This window comes from Pelobates fuscus, chromosome 7 (assembly GCF_036172605.1).
Source record: "Pelobates fuscus isolate aPelFus1 chromosome 7, aPelFus1.pri, whole genome shotgun sequence".
Lineage (NCBI taxonomy): Eukaryota > Metazoa > Chordata > Amphibia > Anura > Pelobatidae > Pelobates > Pelobates fuscus.
The window spans coordinates 144071039-144093388 of NC_086323.1; the positions used below are offsets into that span (position 1 = coordinate 144071039).

Here is a 22350-nt window from a genome sequence, read left to right on the forward strand (position 1 = left end):
CACCGCTCAGGGGTGGGGGCCGGGGGGGACAGTAGGTCCCCCCTTATTGATAATTTTAGGGCCCCCACCCGCCGCACAGGGGTGGGGGCCGGGGGGGACAGTAGGTCCCCCCCCCTTATTGATCATTTTAGGGCCCCCACCCACCGCTCAGGGGTGGGGGCCGGGGGGGACAATAGGTCCCCCCCTTATTGATCATTTTAGGGCCCCCACCCACCGCTCAGGGGTGGGGGCCGGGGCCTTATTGGTAATATTATTATTGGGGGCCTTATTGATAATTTTAGGGCCCCCACCCGCCGCACAGGGTGGGGGCCGGGGGGGGGACAGTAGGTCCCCCCCCTTATTGATAATTTTAGGGCCCCCACCCGCCGCACAGGGGTGGGGGCGGGACAGTAGGTCCCCCCCTTATTGATAATTTTAGGGCCCCCACCCGCCGCACAGGGGTGGGGGCCGGGGGGGGTGACAGTAGGTCCCCCCCCATATTGATAATTTTAGGGCCCCCACCCGCCGCACAGGGGTGGGGGCGGGACAGTAGGTCCCCCCCCTTATCGATAATTTTAGGGCCCCCACCCACCGCTCAGGGGTGGGGGCCGGGGGGGGGGAAGGAGAGTAGGTCTCCCCCCCCCCTTCAACCACTATTGTGGACAGTAAGCGTCCCTGTGGGTTCGGGCTTCAGCTGTCAGCTGAAGCTGAAGCTGTCAGCTGAAGCCACGCCCACAGCAGTGCTGACAGGCTATCAGCACACAAAGCGCGTTCACAGTGCTTTGTGTGCTGATAGCCCGTCTGATGCATTCACCCAGAATGCATCGGACGAGAGGCCTTTTTAGGGCCTCTGAACTCGGAAGTCCCTCTGGTGGCCGTCTGATTGACTGCAACAAGAGGTGTTCCAAGCTTCCAATGTAAACACTGCATTTTCTCAGAAAATACAGTGCTTACAAGAAAAAGGCTCCGGGTAGCTGTAGCACTCGCCTGAACAACCTCATTAAGTTGAAGTTGTTCAGGTGACTATAGTGTCCCTTTAAGGGATTTAGGGGTGACTAATTCTGAGCACTTAAAGGTAGACAGACAATGTAATAGAGCAGCAGGAAATGCTAGCAGAATGCTTGGTTGTATAGGGAGAGGTATTAGCAGTAGAAAGAGGGAAGTGCTCATGCCATTGTACAGAACACTGGTGAGACCTCACTTGGAGTATTGTACGCAGTACTGGAGACCGTATCTTCAGAAGGATATTGATACTAGAGAGAGTTCAGAGAAGGACTACTAAACTGGTTCATGGATTGCAGGATAAAACTTACCAGGAAATGTTAAAGGTTCTTAACATAGCTTGGAGGAAAGACGAGACAGAGGGGATATGATAGAAACATTTAAATACATAAAGGGAATCAACACGGTAAAGGAGGAGATTATATTTAAAAGAAGAAAAACTACCACAACAAGAGGACATATTCTTAAATTAGAGGGACAAAGGTTTAAAAATAATATCAGGAAGTATTATGTTACTGAGAGGGTAGTGGATGCATGGAATAGCCTTCCAGCTGAAGTGGTAGAGGTTAATACAGTGAGAGCGTTTAAGCATGTGTGGGATAGGCATAAGGCTATCCTAACTATAAGATAAGGCTAGGGACTAATGAAAGTATTTAGAAAATTGAGCAGACTAGATGGGCCGAATGGTTCTTATCTGCCGTCACATTCTATGTTTCTATGCTTTCCATACTCAATGCAGAGGGCACTGATCTAACCAATCAGTGTCCTATCCCTAGGAATGCTGAAAAAATACATTGGGCATGCCTGACAAATTTACACATGTGCAGTTGGAAGATTTCTTTACCTTGCAACATCCTGACAGGGGGAGATGAGAGGGTTCTGATCTTGTTTCTCTCATAAGTGGACTGGTCTGAAACTGAGATGGTTGGGGAAGTGCGAGGGAGAGGTCAAAGAAACTCCTCTAGCTGAGAGACATGACCACTAATGCACTCTGACCAAGTTTTTTGCAAGTTTATAAACATTTATTACATTACTTTATTTTGGTTTCTATATTTGTTTACAACAGTTTGCGGGTTTAAAAAGATAAATGTCAAGTGATGCAAGTCCCTTTAATTGTTAATAGCAGATTATAACCTGACACCATGAGGTATAATACAGTATTGTGATTAGGAACAAAAACTCCAATAAAGCTATGAGAGTATTGTTATTTAATGCTACTTTAAAACATCTTACTTATGGGTAACAAACTGAATCCTTTAAATATTGGAAATCTGAACAGACAAAGCAAAAATCTATTTAGTGTGTTGCGCTAATGTCTAGTAATTTTGTGAATCTTTCAATTCCATGCTAACCTGATCTATGTTCTAAAACAATCAATACGATACTTCAGTTATCACTAAACATAACCAACCTACCTATCTCTTAAATGGCACTGCCAACATAATCAGAAGATGTACATGAGACAAAGTATGAACTTCTTTGGATAGATGTGGCAAGAAGCAGAGCTTGTGCTTCCCCACCATGATGTTATCTGTCAGCCCTCATCCCAGGGCCCTATTTAGCCTTGTACTGCAGAGAACTCGAGATGGAATTTGTTCCCCAAGTAAGTAGCTCATTTAGCAGACAGATTAGGCTGTTAGAGTAGTAGATGGGGTACATTGACGTTGTGGCAGGCTTATGCAATGTATGATCATATAATGTAACTAAACCCCATTATTTTTTGCCTAGATTAGGTGTTTAAAAAAAAATTACAAAATCTGCCAGCAACAAAGTTGCTGTTTAGTATATAAGTGAGTGTGCTGGATTTTCATTTTTATTGTTATCTGTCAGCTGTCGGGTGCAAAAAGAATTTCATTTCGTGATGCTCAAAGAATGCATAAGGCCTATCAGGATCTTACAGGAAGCATTTTGTACTTATCTGTATGCACAACGGTGCAGTAGTGACATAGTTCTTTACTGATTAATCCACTAGGAACTGATGATTTTAACATTATTGTAATATTGCAGTGCAGAGGAGGGACAGGTTCAAGAATGTAAATCCACAGACACTCCCTGGTACCAACCTTGCAAATGTAAATGTCACCTTAGGGAGTCTTTGCAAAAATGTAAAAGGCCCCAAAGTGACAATGCTTTAATAAATATAAACTTTCACTGCAGCTACATAACAAAGACTTAAAAAAAAAAAAAAATGGGGATCCCCTTTGCACTACTGTAAAATAATCAACCAGTATGGATTATTTTTCTTGTGAAGCAAGTTCCTGGAGTAGAACATTGGGACTAGAGGCAAACTTTAGCCTAATAGAGGAATCAAATTCCATATTGGTATCTTGGATCTTTATTATGTGTGGATGGTACAGTATCAGCACTTAGTGCTCATTGGATTAAATAACTCAAACATCCAATAAAAGATTGGATGAAGGGCATATTGTGAAGTTTCTTTTAGCCCATTGCACACAGAGTGAAGAAAGATCATTCTTTCCTAGTCTCTACAGGAATCCGCACAATTTAAAAAAGACGGACAACCTCTTTAGGTTTATTCCACTAACCAGGAGACCCTACAGACCAAAATTTATATCATTTATTATTTTTTAAATCAAATCACCCCAGTTTTTACAATTGTCATGTCAATCAACTCTAATATCTGTGATATAATCTAAAGACAAACATGACTCACTCTCTCCAGGGATGTAATCGTGATTTTCTGGGTGGATATGCTTGCTCAGACGTGGAACCAAAGCTACAGTTGCGGCATCAGGAACCTGTAAAAAGCACTTCCGTTAAAAAAAAAAAAACCTTTCCAAAGAGTGTGTTTTTATCCCAATTCTGGATTAAAGCACAGAAAATTCATGCCACCTTAGTAGTTATTATAACGGGAGTTCTCTGTCACCATCCCTCTGTTAGCTGTCCTCAAAGCCATACGTGCCGTCTTTGGTCTCCTCCATGCAAACCAAAATGTAAAGTTTGGATTCCACTTGGATTCAGCTGACACTCTCAGCAATGAGTTATATGAGAACTTACACACAACTGACATAGCTGACACAAACATCTGCTTCAGGTGCAAGGAGGAGACCAGACACTGTGGAGATACACAGGTAAGTGTCAAACTATGCACAAACCGTTTGACCCCATTTGACCTTTTACCAGAGATTAGCACTAGGGGGCTCCTGTAGTAATAATACTGCTTAGAATGTTAGTTTAAAGGGACACTATAGTCACCAGAACAACTACAACTTATTGTATTTGTTCTGGTGAGTAGAATCATTACCTTCAGGCTTTTTGCTGTAAACACTGTCTTTTCAGAGAAAATGCAGTGTTTACATTACAGCCTAGTGTTAACTTCACTGGTCACTCCTCAGATGGCTGTTAGAGATCCTTCATGGGTCATGGCTGCCTGAAATGCATCCAAACATTCAGTGTCTCCTCCCTCTGCATGCAGACACTGAACTTTCCTCATAGAGATTCATTGATTCAATTCATCTCTATGAGGAGATGCTGATTGGCCAGGGCTGTGTTTGAATCATGCTGGCTCTGCCCCTGAACTGCCTCATTGTAAGTCTTAGCCAATCCTATGGGGAAGCATTGTGATTGGATCAGGCTACCACTTCTGATGATGTCAGCAGACTGCTTGTTTTTCTGAGTCTAACAGCATGCAGAGTTACAGCCTCTAGCTTGAATACAGTAAGATTTGTACTATTTTTATAGAGGCATGAGGGGCCCAGATGGTGGTTTTAACACTATAGGGTCAGGAATACATGTTTGTGTTCCTGACCCTATAGTGATCCTTTAACTCTAGCAGTTACAAACATAAGAAAATGCAGCATGACATATAGAATGTTATAATGTCTATGACATACTCAAGAGTTACTTTTTTATAAATACATTTAACAGTTATTTCCAGAGTCTGAGATGTGTATAGTTGCCTTTAAGGTTTCAGTTACATTCTGCAGAGAATAAGGAGACAATGTGCGTTTTGTAAATCAAGGCCAGAGAAAAGTTGAGAGAAAATAAAAACATCACCTTATAATGCTGTAATGTGTTCACACGTTTCCAGGAACCTTGGACAACCGAAGTCAGGTCTTCATCAGAGAGGATGAGGTGACCCGCTAGTCCCGATCTCCATTCTGTCAAAGTGCCAAACATTTGAAGATATTAAACAAAATATGTCTTTCTAATAAATATTTCCTACTCACACCCATTGGCTGGTTATGTCAACATTTGGTGGGAATTAAGAGTGGGTAAAGGCTGGAAAACCAATAAATATACACTGATCATACACAACATTAATACCACCTGCCAAATATTATGTAGATACCTCTCAGGCTGCCAAAATCGCAAGCATGGATTCCACAAGACTTCAGTGTTTAGTGAATGACCATGGACATAAACTAAAGTCTGACTTTGTATAAAAACCTCTCTGTAGTAATTCTTCATCTTATCACATTTGGGAGAATGGTGGCCAAGTCCTGGCTCTTCAGCTTATAATATTTAAAATACGATATTCAGAGTATCCAACACTGTAGGGACTGGCAGAGGGGTGAGGTGTGAGAGAACCGACTAGAGAGGAAAATCAGTCTGGCAGCAGCGTTCATTATGGACTGTAGCGGTGCAGTACGGCTTTTGGGAAGACCAATCAGGAGAGGGTTACAATAATCCATGCAGGAAATTACTAGAGCATGGACAAGCTCCTTGGTAGCATCTTGTGTAAGAAAGGGGCGGATGCGGGCTATGATGGAATCTACAGGATTTGGCAACATGCTGGATGTGAGGCTCAAAGGTGAGGCCAGAATCAAGTATGACGCCAAGACAGCGCGCTTGCAAGGATGGACTGATGTGGGTACCACTAACTTGAAGGGAGAGCGAAAGAGGAGGATCAGTATTAGGAGGAGGAAAGACAAGGAGCTCAGTTTTAGAGAGATTGAGTTTCAGAAAGCGGGAGGACATCCAGTCAGAGATGGAAGAAAGGCACGTTGCAGAATGGCAGGGGAGAGGTCCGGGAAGGAGAGATATAACTGGGTATCATCAGCATACAGGTGGTAGTGGAATCCAAAAGAGGTAATAAGTTTGCCAAGAGAGGCAGTATAAAGAGAAAAAAGAAGGGGACTCCAACCGAGACAGGATGAGGGGAGGAGGTATCATTAGAAAAGGAGACACTGAATGAGCGTTGGGAGAGATAAGAGGAAGACCACGAGAGGACAGAGTCACAGAGACCAAGTGATTGAAGAGTTTGAAGAAGGAGAGCATGATCAACAGTGTCCCAGGCCGCAGAGAGGTCAAGAAGAATTAGTATGGAGTAGTGGCACATTTCTCAGATACTCAATCGGATTAATATCTGGGGAATTTGGAGGCGATGCCAACACCTTGAACTCTTTGTCATGTTCCTCAAACCATACCTTAATAATTTTTGCAGTGTGGCAGGGTGCATTATATTGCTGAAATAGGCCACTGCCACCAGTGAACACCATTGCCATCAAGGGATCTAAGTGTTCTGCAACAATCTTTATGTAGGTTGTACATGTCAAAGTCATATCCACATGAATGCTGGGACCCAGATTGTTCCAGCAGAACATTGCCCAGAGCATAAAACTGCCTCCTCCAGCCTGCCTTAGTACCATAGTGCATCCTGCTGCCTTCTCTTCCCGAGGTAAATGATGCAAACGCACCTGGCCATCCACCAGATCTAAAAGAAAATGTGATTCACCAGACCTTCTTCAAGTGCTCCCTGATCCAGTTCTGATGCTCAAGTCCCAATTAAAGGCACTTTCAGTGGTGGACAGGGATCATCATGGGCATTCTGACCAGTCTGTGGCTACACAGTCCCATAAACAGCGAACTGTGAAGCACAGTGTGTTCTGACACCTTTCTGTGATGGCTAGCATAATGTTTTTCAGCAATTTCAGCTACAGTAGCTCTTCTGTGTGATTGGACCAAACAGGTTAGTCTTTACTCCTTACATGCATTAATGAGCCTTGGGTCACCAATGAAACGGACGCCAGTTCACCAGTTGTCCTTGCACCACTTTTGGTTGATACTAGTCAGTGCATACTAGGAGCATGTCATAAGACTTGCGGTTTTGGAGATCCTCTGACCCAGTCGTCTTGCCGTCACTATTTGGGCCTTGTCTAAGTCACTCAGACCTTTTCACTAGCCCATTTTTCCTGCTTCCAACACATGAAAGAACTGACTGTCCATTTGGTCCCTAATATATCCCACTCCTTGAAATCCAATATAATTAATGTTATTCATTTTCAGTGGCTTTAATGTTGTGACTGATCAGTGTAGATAACATTATACATGCTATTGAATCTGTGCTGACACTGGGTATATGATAATTTTTCTCCATTTTAGTGTAACAGCACTGTACTCACCAAGATCAAGTGATTCTGGGTTAGGCCGATGGCAGCAAGGAGTTCCCTTGTAAAGCTGGTCCAAGATTTTCTCTTTCACTTGAGTGATGGTGTCACAGTCAAGTAATTTCACAGGCACCCCCTGTGCCTCTTCCTCTCCGAGAGCCCCACAAGTTGTCTGAGTTACAGCATTCAGTGTCTGTAGGAGAGAGAAGAAAAAAGGTCAATGAAGGATGCCTTATACCAGTTTCAGATATTTGATCATTAAACAATAGAGCTTGTTTCTATGCTTCTCAGTAAAAAGCAGCCACGAAGTTGGTTGATTCCAGATTTTATCATCTACACAAAACTTATATTAACCTCCACTAATACCGACCACCACACAGGATTTACCATTTTGCAAACTGTACATACATTAAAAAAATTGCATTGTCATAGCAACTCAACCAGGATGCTATAAAAAGTTCAGGGCATGCACATGAGTTTTTTCATTAAACAGTGAATTGCCAACTCAGCTACAGTCACAGCTTAGCTATATTTTAGTATTTTAGCCGACATTTTGCAATTCAGATTTCAGTTTTTAGATTAGTAAATAAAACCCGTAGGATTCCCATATCCACAAGTTACTAAGTTAAATGGAAAACAAGATACTTCGTGCTCATAGATATGCTTCATTGCTTAAACATTATTTATGATAGAATAAGAAAATATTGAAATGACGGCTCTTTGGAGATCCAAGAATTAATATCATGACGACCAATCTGAAGTCTTTTCTTAAAAAAATTAAACATTTTTTTCCCTATATATCTTTACTTAACCCATAAAATATATATAACAACACAATGGGGGGCACAAGGAAAAAAACTCCTCCTAATGCATTTCATCGGATCCAGTGCACTTGTTATCATATATGAAATTAATAACACACGCACAAACCAAAGTCCACTGCAACTTTGAGGCACTGATGTCACTTAGATAGCTGATGATGATGATTAACCCCTTAAGGACCAAACTTCTGGAATAAAAGGGAATTATGACATGTCACACATGTCATGTGTCCTTAAGGGGTTAAGACTGCAGATCGATTTCATTTTTAAGTTGGGTAATAACATGTAGATGCCAGAATGTATACAAAGCTTAGGGAAAGGTTAATGTATGCTTTCTTGTTAAATCATAATATAATTACTTTATTAGGCACACCCAACCCAAGCAATTCCATTTTGTGATTGGCTGAAAGTAGGTGTGAGGACTTACTAGAGTTTTGTATTCCACATCGTCTCTCAGTAGGCGGTTATCATTTAACGTATACTTTGCTTTTCCAGTCACACAATCCACTGGTCCTTTGTCTACTTGGTGCTTTATACCTCGGAACAGCATATACAGAGGCTCCCCGGCAGAGTCCTGAAAGAGCAGTAATGACAGTGTCACTGATCCTTTATTTGTTAATATAGTATAAAGTTATCCGATCATTTATTCAAACACAGCTACAGCTATTCACTACAGTGAGAGAAATCGAAGTACATTTCAAAATGTTCATTTGTAGGCTTAATTTGAAATTTACTTTGAAATCACTAAGAATTGTCACGTTCGTGAATAACCTGCTTATTGGGCACTGCATAAATTGAGAAAATAATAATTACAATAATTGATATTAACGAACAGAACATAAAACATTTACAAAATATATAAACAGGTTTTTTTTAAAAGAAAGACATAAATAAAAAGAGAAGAAGAAATATAAACGTGAGGTGGGAAAGGTACGCGAAGAAGGGTAAGAATGCAAAAGGGGGGAAGAAAACGTGAAAACAAAAAATGGTAAGTTGGGGAGAAAAGTTCAGAAAAATATAAGAAGGAAATTAGAATGAAAATAAGATTATACGATAGAAATGAAAGGAATGGGTAAGGGACAAAAGAAGGATGGAGAGAAATGTTTTAAACATTCTGTTTTATTTATGTTTTAGACATTGAGAAACATTGTTCTGACTTTAGACAGTCAGCCATGACGGAACATCAGCCATATTGTTCTTGCACTATCAGTGTATTATCCATTAAATATACACAAACACACAGTCTTTTTCCCATGTGGAGAGCAGACATACCCTCACAAATGAGTACAGGCAGATGGACATCCAGTTTGTCAGCAGTTTCTCCACCACTGTTTCTGTCCTAAAGAAACAAAGTAACCAGAACAGAAATGATTATCCGCTGCATAATCCATACATAGTGTTAAATGATGCCAGAGCACATCTCAGTGAGCAACAGAACAAATACTACAGAAATACTCCCAGTGACAGAGAACAGATTAAACAACATTGAGCTTCATCGCTACATACATCAAAGGCCCAACCACCTTTGAAGGGAGAGGGGGTCCCAAAATGTCAGACGACTGCCAAGAAGATGTATATACAAGAAACAAATGTTGCCTGGCTCTGTTTTGTCAGTGAGGGAGTCTGGCACTGGCTCCTGACCTGACATGTAATGCAGGGAGGCATGTGCAGTCTGCCCTGGCATGTATCTGCTCCGGCAAAGGAAGAACCAGGGATTTGGGACAAATGGTGATTGTAACAGTCACTATCACACTGAATGGAAAGAGACATTCTATGCCAGCCAGACTGCCTTATTAACAGAAAGACATTGTAGCAAGCAGAATCTTTAATGTTGAAGAGAACCTCGAGGTTTTCCATGTGCAAATTTGTACATAAACACATAAAAAGATTACATCTTATTCTCATCTCGTTTTATTTTCTCAGTTTACTGCTGTACCAATTCTCTGATTATTTGACCAAAACAAGGATTTTTTTCCTTTTAATTAGTACATTTCCCATAAAGAAAACTATCGTAGTTATTCACTAACAGGGTTATTCAATAAAGTGAGAATTCGAATGAAATTTAAGGCCAGAAAGTCAAACTGGAGACATTCCGTCAACTACGTTTTCAGATCAGATACTCTGGCCTTAAATTCTAACTTTATTGAATAACCCTGTAATGTGTGAATTCATGGGTAAGTGCATTTAAAGGTTTAGGCCAAAAAAAGCTGTTTTTAGATCTGCTATTTAGCCCTATAATGTAAAAACCACTTTGAATTCATGACAACTCTGATGTTGTTTACACTGTTCCAGCTAAATTAAGAAGCTGTGAACCTTGTAGAAAAAATAAAATAAAATAAAAAGTTGATGCAAAAAATATACCTTCACTTGTACTGTGTAAAAGCCTGGAAGTGCAGATTAGGAAAAACAAGAGCTCTGTGCCCCTGAGATGGTAAATCTGAGACATTGTGAGTGGCATGGACTCACAGTGCTGTACTCGGCTCACAAGGTAATGACAGATGACGTCATTCCACAGGACCCATCCTACTGAGCATGATCTTGGGTTGGATAGTGACTAATTCCTGATTTCAACCACATTTTAACAGTTAGTTTGATTTTTTTAAGTTAGTAAGCAAAGGAATCAAGAAAGGAAGAGGAACAAAGCAGACATCCCTTACCTTCTCAACATGAGTTTAGGGTTCTTAGCCACATACTGTTCCACCAGATCATTGAGTAGAGTTTTTAAAATATCTGTAAAGTATTCAAGCTTTCCGTGCAGTGACACAGTAAGGAGAGACGCCACGTATGCACGGTCTCTGGCGGAAAATGTGCGTTGGCTTTCCAACGTGTGGATAAACTGAAAGTTGGACAAGAAAAAAAAGGTGAAATTGTTGAAGTCAAAAGACAGATGAACCTTATCTTATGTCCTGATCATCTTATTATGTAGGAGTATTTGGTGGTATGTACCTTAGTGAGAAATAGTTTACTGTTGAGAAGGTTGGACAACTGAACTAAACCCTGCTCTACTGTTTGCCTCCGACCTTCGGGAACATCTAGATCCCTTTGCAAGGGAGATTCTCGGTGACCAGGAAAGAAAATTCTCTCTGCATAAGACTTGTAATCCAAGAAGGGTATGCCCGTTCCAACCAAATCACTCGTGAGGTCCATCATTTCGGTCATCAGATCTACAATGTTACAAAGTAGATATTGAGGAAAGTGTACATAGACCTGATATTTTATTCCAGAGATACATTAATGCTGGAATCAGAAACATGAAAACAATATGTGAAACCCAATATGCATCGCAATCTGGAGTGTGAAATGCAAACCACATTAATTATTCATAATTGTTTTACGTAATGAATAATAAATGTGCTAGTTTCAGGCAGTCAGGATCAGGACTGTTTTAGATTGTATTTAAAACATGGAACTGTAATCACATCAACATCCAAGAGGAAAAATACAAACAGAAGTCTCACAGGCAGCCGTAGAAGACCAGTGGATTTTGTCATGTCTAGACACGTTTCAGTAAACCTTCTACATCAATATGTATCATAAAACATTTTTTAAAGTGAATCAATAGTTTAGATATTTTACCTGTGAATTCCTTTTTGCATCGATCTCGGACACTGGTTTCCAAGTTCTCCAGCTGAATTTGGACTTTTTTATAATCCCGCAGAGCTTGCTTGCTTTTTCTCCTAGAAAGAAACCCATAAAGTTTAAATCAAAATAATCCAAGTAAAATAGATCCCAGTAAAAATCAATGGGATTTATTCACTAAACTCCAAATTAAGGTGAATTTAAAGTCTTCTACAAAAAAAAAGCTCCGCTACAACCATAGCTTGAATATTTTTGCCTGAATTTTTCCATTAGGAATTTAATTTGCTACAATTTGTAGATTAATGAATAGCTATAGTTAAGTTAGATATTATAATAGAAATATCAGTACATAAAAACCACAAAAAGTAGTCTAGCATTTAATCCAATGTATATCTCATGGGCTTAGTTTGATGTTACCTACACAAAATTAACAATCAGAAGACCCTAATCCTTTTAAGATCATCCAGATGCTCCTCGTATATACTTACAGAAAACAAGAGGAAAGAAGAAATACATTTGACAAAAGCTGTAAAGCATATGGTATAAAACCATTGCAATATGAGATAAATGTATAAGAAGCCATATCATGCCATTAATGCAAGCATTTAAAGTTCTCTCAGGTTTTTCGGCTTTAGAGAAGCAACATTATTTATCAAAATCTATCGCTTTTATTCTGTTTTTTAAAAAGTGACCAATGTAAAGTAGAGAAAATGTTACCTTATGAGCCTTCTTTCATAAAACAATGCAAGGCTCAATCAGAATGTTTATCAGCTTTTAGAGTGTAAGAGGGCTCACAACCATCTACAAATCACCTACCTACACCATTAGTCAAGCAAAAGTAGGGGATATTAATTCACATTCTTTCTGACCATACTGTAAACCACAAAGTAAAATAGCCTCTATCATCTTTTTTTAAATAATACAAACACGATACCATATAGCCAGAATGGAAAGAAAAACATTATGCTACCAACCTAAAAAATTAATGGTTACTATACCCTTTGTTATAAAGCAGGCTTCCCCAAACTCCAGATGTTGCTGAACTACAACTCCCATGATTCTATGAATGAAATAGATAGGCTGTTGTAGTTCAGCAACATCTGGAGGGCCGGAGTTTGAGGAAGCCTGGTATAAAGTATCGATCAAACAAAACTAGGGATCAATTCTGTAGGACTAGACCTGGATTCACTATGAATTTTAGAATTATGTTTTACTTGTTGACTTTTTTGTTTTTGATTTAATTTTTAATCGAGTTTATACATTTTTATAATGAACAATGACGAATAAGCATTCTTGGAACACTGATTGAAATATGCAAGCATTTTATTATCACACCACTATCACTTTTTAATATTACTATTGCCAATGCTATAAAAGATATAAAACAAAAGGTGGCGTTGTCCTGTGTAGAAATAAATCACATGATCTTACCTCACTCACATCTGTTGGCTTACTACCACTCAAATCATTGTTATTTTTCTCTCTCATCTCTTCCCCAATTTTTGAAAGTTCTCCCTCCTCAAAGAAAAACCGTTCCCCACCTCCCTTTCTCTTTCAGTTTTATTTAGTAACATGAATCATGTAGCATCAAAAGCTTTAGTTGTCGTATTGCATTATGGTGGGTGTTGCAAAGTGTTATCACTATATGCTTTAGAGATTTGCCTTTATATTCTTTTATATTTGCTATTAGAATTTTTGCAATATAGAAAATTTCCCAGGATATCTTGCTAATAGGAGTTGGTTCATACTTATTAGTGTTATTTTAAACTCCTTGAGGTTTATCTATGATCCTCAGTCACACAATGAAATAACATATGCCGATATGCCTTTAATATGATGGTTTCTAGCAATGGATTCCATGTTTTTCATTAATAAGAAGCCATTAAAGGGATTCTATAGGCATCAAAACAACTTTAGCATGCCCCTGCAGTCTCACTGCTCAATTATCTGTCATTTACAAGTTAAATCACTATTGTTTCTGTTTATACAGCCCTCTCCAAACCTCCCCTGGACGTGACTCACACAGCCTGCATGAAAATAGTGGTTTCATTTTCAATTAGATGTTAACTTGCTTTAGAAGTATTTCTCTTTTGCTCTATAAATTGAACTTTAATCACACACAGGAGACTCCTGCAGGGTGTAGTGGACTATTAACATAGCATGACATTAGAAATTCTAAATTAAACAGACTGTAAACAAAGGAACCTAAAATATCTAGGTTCATTTTCAGGAAGTATTTAGGAAGGCTGTGTAGGTCAAATGTAAGGAGGCGTGCCTAGGGCTGCATTTATAAAAGTGATTTAACTCCTAAATGGCAGAGAATTTAGCAGTGAGACTGCAGAGGCATGATCTTTCACCAAAACTGCTTTATTAAGTTAACACTGTTTTGGTGACTATAGTGTCTCTTTAAACATTGCTTGGTTCACCTGTGTTTGATACTCACATATTCCTCCACTTACACTGACCACCACTAAGCATTTGCAGTCTTGCAATTTGAATGTACTTCAGGAAATAGTGTATAAGACTTTGTGCCTTACAATTTTTTTTAATAATGTTCTTAATGTAAATTTAGCCCACTTGAAAGTACTTGTACTGGGTCAGACCGTCACCTACCTGTAAATCAATACAATTATCAGGACAATCAGAGCTACAAAGGAAGCTCCAACACCGAGTCCAATCTGAGCCTCCAAAGGGAATGTGAGCTGACTCTCTGTGTCGTACTGCACCTTTCCAAGGATGAGGTGGATTCTTCCTATCTGCACCTGGATGAGAGATTAATAAAAATATATGTTGCTTCTTATATGATGTAATGAAGTATTCTTAAAGGGGAACTGTCACCATCGAATAAAACATTGAAAATCAGCTATTAGTGTTAAGTAATTTTCATGAGATGCTCTGGTTTTAGTTTAGTTTCATATTAAAGGGACACTGTAGACGCTGTAATAATTTTATCTCATTGAATTGGTTATAGTGCCTGGAGTCCCCTGGTGCTGTGCCTCCTTTTGGTGTGAAACCATTTTCAAGCAGTTTAATAAGGAATGAGGAACCTTAGCTATCGAGAGTCTTGGCCCCACTGGAGGTATGGCTAAGGCAGAGATTACCCACTTCGTTATAGCCATAATGATTCATACAAGTAATAGGCATTATGAGCCGTAAGGTGACACTCTCAGTCAATCCCGTCCATCGTACATTGCTGCTCAGGCTAATACTTCCTCATTAGCCCATGCTTCACTATAGGGATGGACTACTAGGGGGTCTAGTCTAACATTAAAAGCAGTTTAACACTAAACAGAAGAAAGGCACAGGGGACTCTAGGCACTATAACCACTTCACTGATATTAAGCAGTTACATTGCTGATAGTATCCTTTTACAGATTTAGCAAATTACTTCACAGAGCCTATAAAATAGATGATAGGATAAACGTAGTATTACAAATCGTGGGAACTGACAGTACGTAGTTTATCAGTCCTCCAGAAAAGCACCAACTACCCATGCAGTGGTAAATACGAAATAAATTAACAGAATCACTATAACTACTGAGCCATAATGATTGCCTGCCCCTGCGCTAGATGATTGATGTGACCAGATATATGGTCCTATATAATACATTCTATGACATACTTCATGCAAACGTTTTCAGAGTAACTCTAGTTGCGAGTGTTGTATGCCATGCACATAACAATACCAGAACATCTAATTAAACAATTATACTATCTAAAAAAAACAATGCAATCGCTCAGAATGAGGAGACCATGGGTTTCTTACAGTAAATTCTGGCAGAGAGTCCATTCCTTCTCTCTTAGATGGGTGCCGAGTAGCTGGCTGCTTCTCTGGGGGCTCACAATACAGATGGTTTCTTGTAAGAGTCTTCACTGTACAGACCCCATCTCCTATCATGGCAATCATCTCTTCTTTAGTGATGGCCAAATCCAGGTTCTCTCCCTGAGGGCAGAGCAGGTGACCATAGTAAATGAATTTGTCTCACATTAGTCATTAATATCACAGCTCTTTTTTTTTTTTTTCCTATCCCTCACGTTCTGCATTGTCCAGCAGCCTCGCTCACCAACTCACCAGACTTTTTTTCCAGCAGTGTGCAAACCAATCTCTCTTTCCCACATTCCTCTCCCCCACTACCTCTTTACCATCTCCCCATCTCCTCCTCTCGTCATTCTCTATGCACAGATAAGTATTTTGCAAGTTTGCTTTATACTCCAGCATACTGAATATGCAAGTAAATAGTGTCTTTTAGGATAAAATGAAAAATAGTACAGTCGAAGTGAATGACCCAAATGGTCAATCACCAAGAATATATAGGTTGAAGGGCATTAGGGCATAACCCAGAGGAGTAATAAATAGAGAAGAGGCTGAAATGGGTTAAACTGAAACAGTGCTCCCAAATACAGTCTCTGTACCCTGAATACAACGGCTCCCCTAGTATAGAGCAATAAATCAATAATTAATAATTCATTAACCCATTTCAGCCTCTTCTCTATTTAGGATAAAATGAAGTCTGTCCGTTTACATTGAGGTCATTTACATTCCTATATTGCAAACCATGTAGACATTACAGCAATTTTTTACAAATAATTCCTCTATATTTGAGGAACATTAGCTGCAAGGCAACAAGATACAGTAACACAATCTTAAACAATATATGGAGCAGAATTAAAAATCTTCAACACCAAAAATTGTTTGTCATCTGTTTCTATTACTGTCTATTTCATAAATAAGTGGTACTGTAACACTGATGCACTGGCGTTAGGCATGTTTTATCAGGAAACCTATTTTGGTACTACGCAGAACATAGAGACAGTAGTGAGCCAGGTACAACCATAGGGAGATAGTCCAGGATTTAGGGATTACTCTGTTGTGTCTAAAGTGTTTTGTTTTTTCTTTCTAAAAACCACCTTAGACCCAACTGGGTAATCCCCAAATCCTTGACTGTTACGGGAGTACTTGAGGACTGGTTTGGGAACCACTGCTCTAGAACAAAATGTTAGATGTTGATCAATTACAGCTGTCAAAAACCAATGAGGAAGTTGATGAATTGCAAGAACTGACAAATCAGGCTATATCACTACATTTACCATCTTTCACAGATGGGCTTGTGTGTTTATTATATTCTCCATACCTTTTTTCATTTGTCCATAAGACATTGTTACTGAACTCCATACAGTTTTCTTTACAATTACAAGAATGAATCTGACACCTGATCTCTATGGCCTACCATCTAGTTTGCGGCTGCTGATCGGCCCAGCGTGTACCTTACCAATTGTTTTTGCTATATCTAGGATTCATTACACTTTTCCAGACAGTTAATGGCCTATTCAACTGATACTTTCTCATAGATGCTTCTCATGCAGACAGAGAAATACAGACTACAAATGCTTCACCTAGAGTCTTATCTCATTTTATTGTTAGCTCTCTTGTGCATGATCTATCAATCCGATAACACACTTGGCAAAAACTCAATTGAGAAGCCAGATTTCCAATTACTTTAGGTTCTCGAAAGTAGATGGACTATCTTTAAAAAAGGCTGTAAATCATATCTGGTGCAGGATGCATATACCCTGAAATTAAAGTCAACTCTCGGCACTCCTTTGCCACATTTATTTTTTTCTCAAAATATTATGCGTTGGAAGTACAGAACCAGATCAACACAGCACTTGTTCCACTCTACACTTTTGGACTACACTGGATCTATCTCTAAAGTCTCCCTTTTTCCTTATTCTTAACCCCTTGTTCCCAGTTCTTTCTATAATCAAACTCTCTGCTTCGATAAAATAGGAGGAAATATAAAGCTCCTATTGTGTTTGGTATATCAAATCTCCTATTCACTTTAATGTAATACCAGGCATGTTTGCACTTTATTTAGAACCTCATTACATTACTATTTTACATTCACAGCACAGGTTGACAAAAAAAGAAAACAAACTTTGGAAGTAGCCAATAGTTCTTCTTACCTCAACTGAGATAACACTGCCAGGCTTGTGCCGATAGGGTTTAGCAGTGTCCTCAGCATTCAGCTGTTTTAGCACAGGATCCGGCTCATACGTAAATGAAACAGAATTAATTGCTGTGAAGTTGAAATGCAGGTTATCCAGAATGAACTCCATATCGATACGGCTGTTGCAGTGTAGTGGGTTAATGGCAGGGGTTTTGCAAAGTAGCAGGGTTGATGAGTTAATCTGGCAGACATCTTCAAACTGCAGAATAAATTAAAGAAAGACCAGTTTATGGTTAGAATTTCAGAGCTCTCTTTCCATAGTGACAGGTATCTGAAGTGCTATGAAGTGGCCAGAGCTGATAAATTAGTGCACTACCCTCTTTTTTTCTGTGTATTTTTTTTTACAAATTGTCTTATCACTCACTTTGGGCTGAGGCAATAAGAGGGATTGGTGTATTAAATTACTTTTTAATCCAGAGTTGAAAATGTGGAGGTGAGGCTCAGTTAATAGAAAAATATTATTTACTAGATGACATAACTATTTACTGTAATGCGAGAGAACCAAATTTGATGCCAAGGTTGGATCAAGTTGAACCATGTCAGATGGGGGAAATTATGTTGGACCACAGCTGGACATTATGGATTGACAAACGTGTAGCTTTATAGGTGGACATGCTGGAAAAACATTACTTTGAGGCAAACATTGTGGGGCTCTCATGATAACTTAATATATACATTCTTTCGAAAAATAATCTCATAAATATCAAAATAATTTAGACTAAAGCCTAAGTTGAGTGAAGTTGCATTCTGGAGAACATCTGGAGAACCATAGCCAAACAATTCTTAATTAAGAAGATGCTGTTCAAAAGTGCACAAATATTTAAATGACAAAGAAAGTCACCAAAATCTGCATTCAGGCATGCAAAGACTACCTGTTCCACACGACACAGAACATTTTCCGGACATTCTGTCTCTGGCACAATCCGCCGTTGGCGTACAAGACTACGCCTCCTGCGCCTTTCAATTGGTGAAACAGTGACGCGGATTTTTGGAGCTTGTACCACATCCAGATTCTGCCCAAACACAAATATTGTACGTCCTCCGCTAAAACAGAGAATAATAATAAAGAAAGTCCATTTCATGTTATGATACATAGAGGACAAATACCTCCTCTGAAGTGTTATAAAGTACAATAATATGTCTTTAATACCTGATGAAGCTCTTGGATGGACTGGCAGCAGTAATGTTGGGATCCGGAGTATACGTGAATAGGGAATTGTATGTTCTGAGAGCTTGATCGCCATATTGGACAGTTACCGCGAAATCTGATGTAGTGTTACTTGAACCCGTTATGCACTCCAACTGGTTTTCATGAATCTCTGAAAAGCTATAGACAAACCAGGTTTTATGTGATTAATTATAAGAAATGTAGAATACTCTCTCACTTGCCTTCAAGTGTATATTTAACATTCTACTGAACCATCTATCTATATGTGTTTGGTTGTACGTTATTTTGGAAGTACTCTTTTAATTTACATTTTTTTCTTCCAGAAGCCATAAAAAAACCTTTAGAAATGTAGAAGGGTAAAGTTTCTGGATTACGGAAATACTGAAACCAATGACAGTGCCACTAACTAAAAAAAACAAGGAAAGTGATAACTGTAAGAGTCACCTGCAGAATGTAGGAAGCCCACCACTAAACTGAAAGATGTATGAAGGATTTGTAAATAATGGTGTGAAAATCCACACTTTTTGGAACTAAGTAAAAGGCTTTGTGAGAACATGCAGTTCACTGCCCCTGGGAGTAGACATTGAATGGAACCCACATTTAGGTTGATGGTTCTACTTTTGTTAAAGCACTAATATGGGATACGTCCAGTGCATAATTCTTGTACGATCGTTTCTGTAAGTTTTCTTGTAATTGTCTTATTTATAGTTAAATCCCCCCTCTAATAATATTGTAAAGCGCTACGGAATCTGTTGGCGCTATCTAAATGGCGATGATAATAATACTCTGTTTGATGCCACCTAGGCTGCTGCCCATGAAAACCCATGGATTTATGGTGGCGTAGATCCTCAGCAAGTTCTACACCAGTTCAAACTCAAGATGCTCAACCTGAGTGGAATCCAGTTTCAAGTTGAATTCTAATACTAAAGGATCCTTTCCTAGAAAGCTTAGCCCCCTCATATCATGAGTTCCACCTTTCTGAGATTGGTAACAATATATATTCAGGTGTTTATATCTTAATATCTCCAAAAAGCAACAAAGATCCAGCACAATCCACAGCGTGTTTGTTTTTGTGCTGTGAAGACAGTAGATGTGGTAGTTAACTTGACAGAACAATCAATGACCATCTGTGGATGGTGCTGGATCGATTTTTGTTATTTCTTTGGGATGCCTTGCTGGTTGTGGGCAGAGCCGAGGTCCATGCACTCCTATATGGTGGATTGGGTTCTCATTTATGATAATATATCTTACATTTGACAAGAAATATCCCCAACTAGCACTCTGATATCATTCGGACGTCCAGTCAATAGTTTAGTTCCTTCAAGAGTTAGTCTTGTCCCACCAGACTTTGGACCTCTGGACGGAGCGAAGGAAGTCAAAATTGGGTTCTGAAAATAAAAACAAAAACACGAAAGCTGAAAATCCTTCCTTATAATAGTATGTCCACTAACATAATCTGGTGCTAAGGACAATGAGCCTGCACTGTTCTAAATAACAAGTATTTGACCACTATTCGGGTCATAGAATTAAGAGCAGGAGAATCATCCAGGATAATAATGCTGCAGATTATTCCACATAATTCTCACCATAACAGATACTAATAGCACATAATTTATAGTCTCACAGATGGTGCAGTAAAAGAGCAGAATGATTCAACTCATTGAAGGCTCTTGTCCTTGAAATGCAAATCCTCTTTATGTCACAAAATTGTAGTTTTGCCAGAAACCTTCATTTATATCATAAGGGCCAGGCATCTAAAACTCACTGCATTTCAATTTGTCTTAAAAAAAGACTCTCATTCAAATGTCTCAAGAAGACCATTTTCGGGGGGCGGAGCCAACGCTTAACCTGAACGGTCACACACTCACAGTGCTCCGACAAGCAGGAACCCGAAAGCCCCAAATTCAGCCCGAAAACGCTGCCACTGGCACTGACAGAAGGCCAGACGACACCCCAACACTAATGGGGAAGAAAACGAAAAAACTGCGACCAGATCGGCCCAGGCAATCTGCTGATATAGGCGATCTCTTGCGGAGGCCGCATGGTGCGGCGGGACCCAAGATGGCAGCCGACTTCGCCGACTTCGATGACTACTCTGATAGTTCAGAAGATACCATGCTGCATTACTCAGAGACCCTGGGATTTCGGAGGCCAGCACAGCCAGCACAGCCAGCACAGCCTGCACAGCCAGCAAAGCCGCTGGTGGATCACCCGATCACTACAGCAATACTCACCGCTCTCCTCTCGGACTTACGCCAGTCGCTGTCAGCAGAGATATCCCAAGTAAGGGGAGATGTAAGAGAGTTCACAGCCCACCTCACCACGGTAGAACAACTCACGCAAACGCATACAGCAGAGGTGCTTGACCTCCAGACACAGGTGAGAGACCTCACCATGGCCCACACTGCAATGTCCCACCAAATAGCCGACATAGAAGATAAACGCAGGTGGAAACACATCAAAATCAGAGGTATTTCCGACGCTGTGTCCCCAGCTGAAATGCCCCATCTCCTCCGCAGGCTATTCTCCACTTTACTGCCCCACAGACAAGCGAAGGGGATACAGTTGGATGGCATGTTCCGCCTGCCCAAACCTCCACAGCTCACAGGCGCCACAACAGGCGGTCTCTTAATCAAACTCCAAAACGGGCAGGATAAAGCAGCACTTATGGGTGCCATAAAGGGGAAGACTCCCCTCAGCTTTGAGGGCATGGACATAGCATTCTACTCAGACCTGTCACGCACAACCCTGCGATGGCGGCAAACCCTCAGACTGCTGACAACGCTACTACAGGCCAGCGGGGTGACATACCGATGGGGACCAGCTCATGTGCTTATAATACAGCACCAGGGCACTGAACAGCGAGTCAAAGACATAGCAGAGATGGACACTGTGGTGGCTAAACTTGGACTTGCAACCCCTCCGAAAACAACGGCTTGGGACCCGGCCAATGTCATCCCGTTTGTTCCGACCAGCGAGGGTGCCTCCAGGAAAAAGACCTGAACTACCAGCTGCCAGCTATATACCTATGTTTTATATGTTATTATTTACCACCCACACCTATCTCCCATGTTTCATATGTTCTGACTACATATTTAAAGGGATAATAGGCACCCACTATAGACACCGGGAATAACCCGGGCAATTGGCTCCAATATACCACCTTACCCCCCCCCCCCCCCAGGTCCAAACAGCTCCCAACATATCTCAGCCTCGCTACACGGAGCTGGTTCCCAAGCCATAAAGATACTCCACCGAAATCCCCTACTTTAACTGACGTGCTTGTTTATACACCAGATTTTGTTCTGTTCCTCTTCTTTTTATTATTTTTCTTTTATCTTGCAAGCCTACACAACCCAGGGCCTTACACTCGCCCCCACTGACGACACAACGCCGGACCACACCAGTTGGCATACCTAGGCTGTTTCCCACACTTTAACAGC

General features: G+C 40.2%; 1 protein-coding gene across 2 annotated transcripts in view; it reads right to left on the reverse strand.

Annotated features, from left to right (window-relative positions):
* Nucleotides 1–22350, reverse strand: part of PLXNB1 (plexin B1) — a 199614-nt gene that overhangs the window by 17233 nt on the left and 160031 nt on the right. For both annotated transcript variants that reach the window (XM_063426751.1, XM_063426749.1), the window contains 14 exons: nt 20159–20295; nt 18890–19066; nt 18612–18783; nt 17696–17938; nt 15498–15674; nt 14345–14493; nt 11729–11829; nt 11099–11316; nt 10810–10988; nt 9425–9491; nt 8580–8726; nt 7347–7524; nt 4999–5102; nt 3656–3740 (listed from right to left, as the gene is read on the reverse strand). In XM_063426751.1, the coding sequence (XP_063282821.1) occupies nt 3656–3740; nt 4999–5102; nt 7347–7524; nt 8580–8726; nt 9425–9491; nt 10810–10988; nt 11099–11316; nt 11729–11829; nt 14345–14493; nt 15498–15674; nt 17696–17938; nt 18612–18783; nt 18890–19066; nt 20159–20295 (2134 nt within the window). The remainder of the gene's footprint in view (nt 1–3655; nt 3741–4998; nt 5103–7346; nt 7525–8579; nt 8727–9424; nt 9492–10809; nt 10989–11098; nt 11317–11728; nt 11830–14344; nt 14494–15497; nt 15675–17695; nt 17939–18611; nt 18784–18889; nt 19067–20158; nt 20296–22350) is intronic.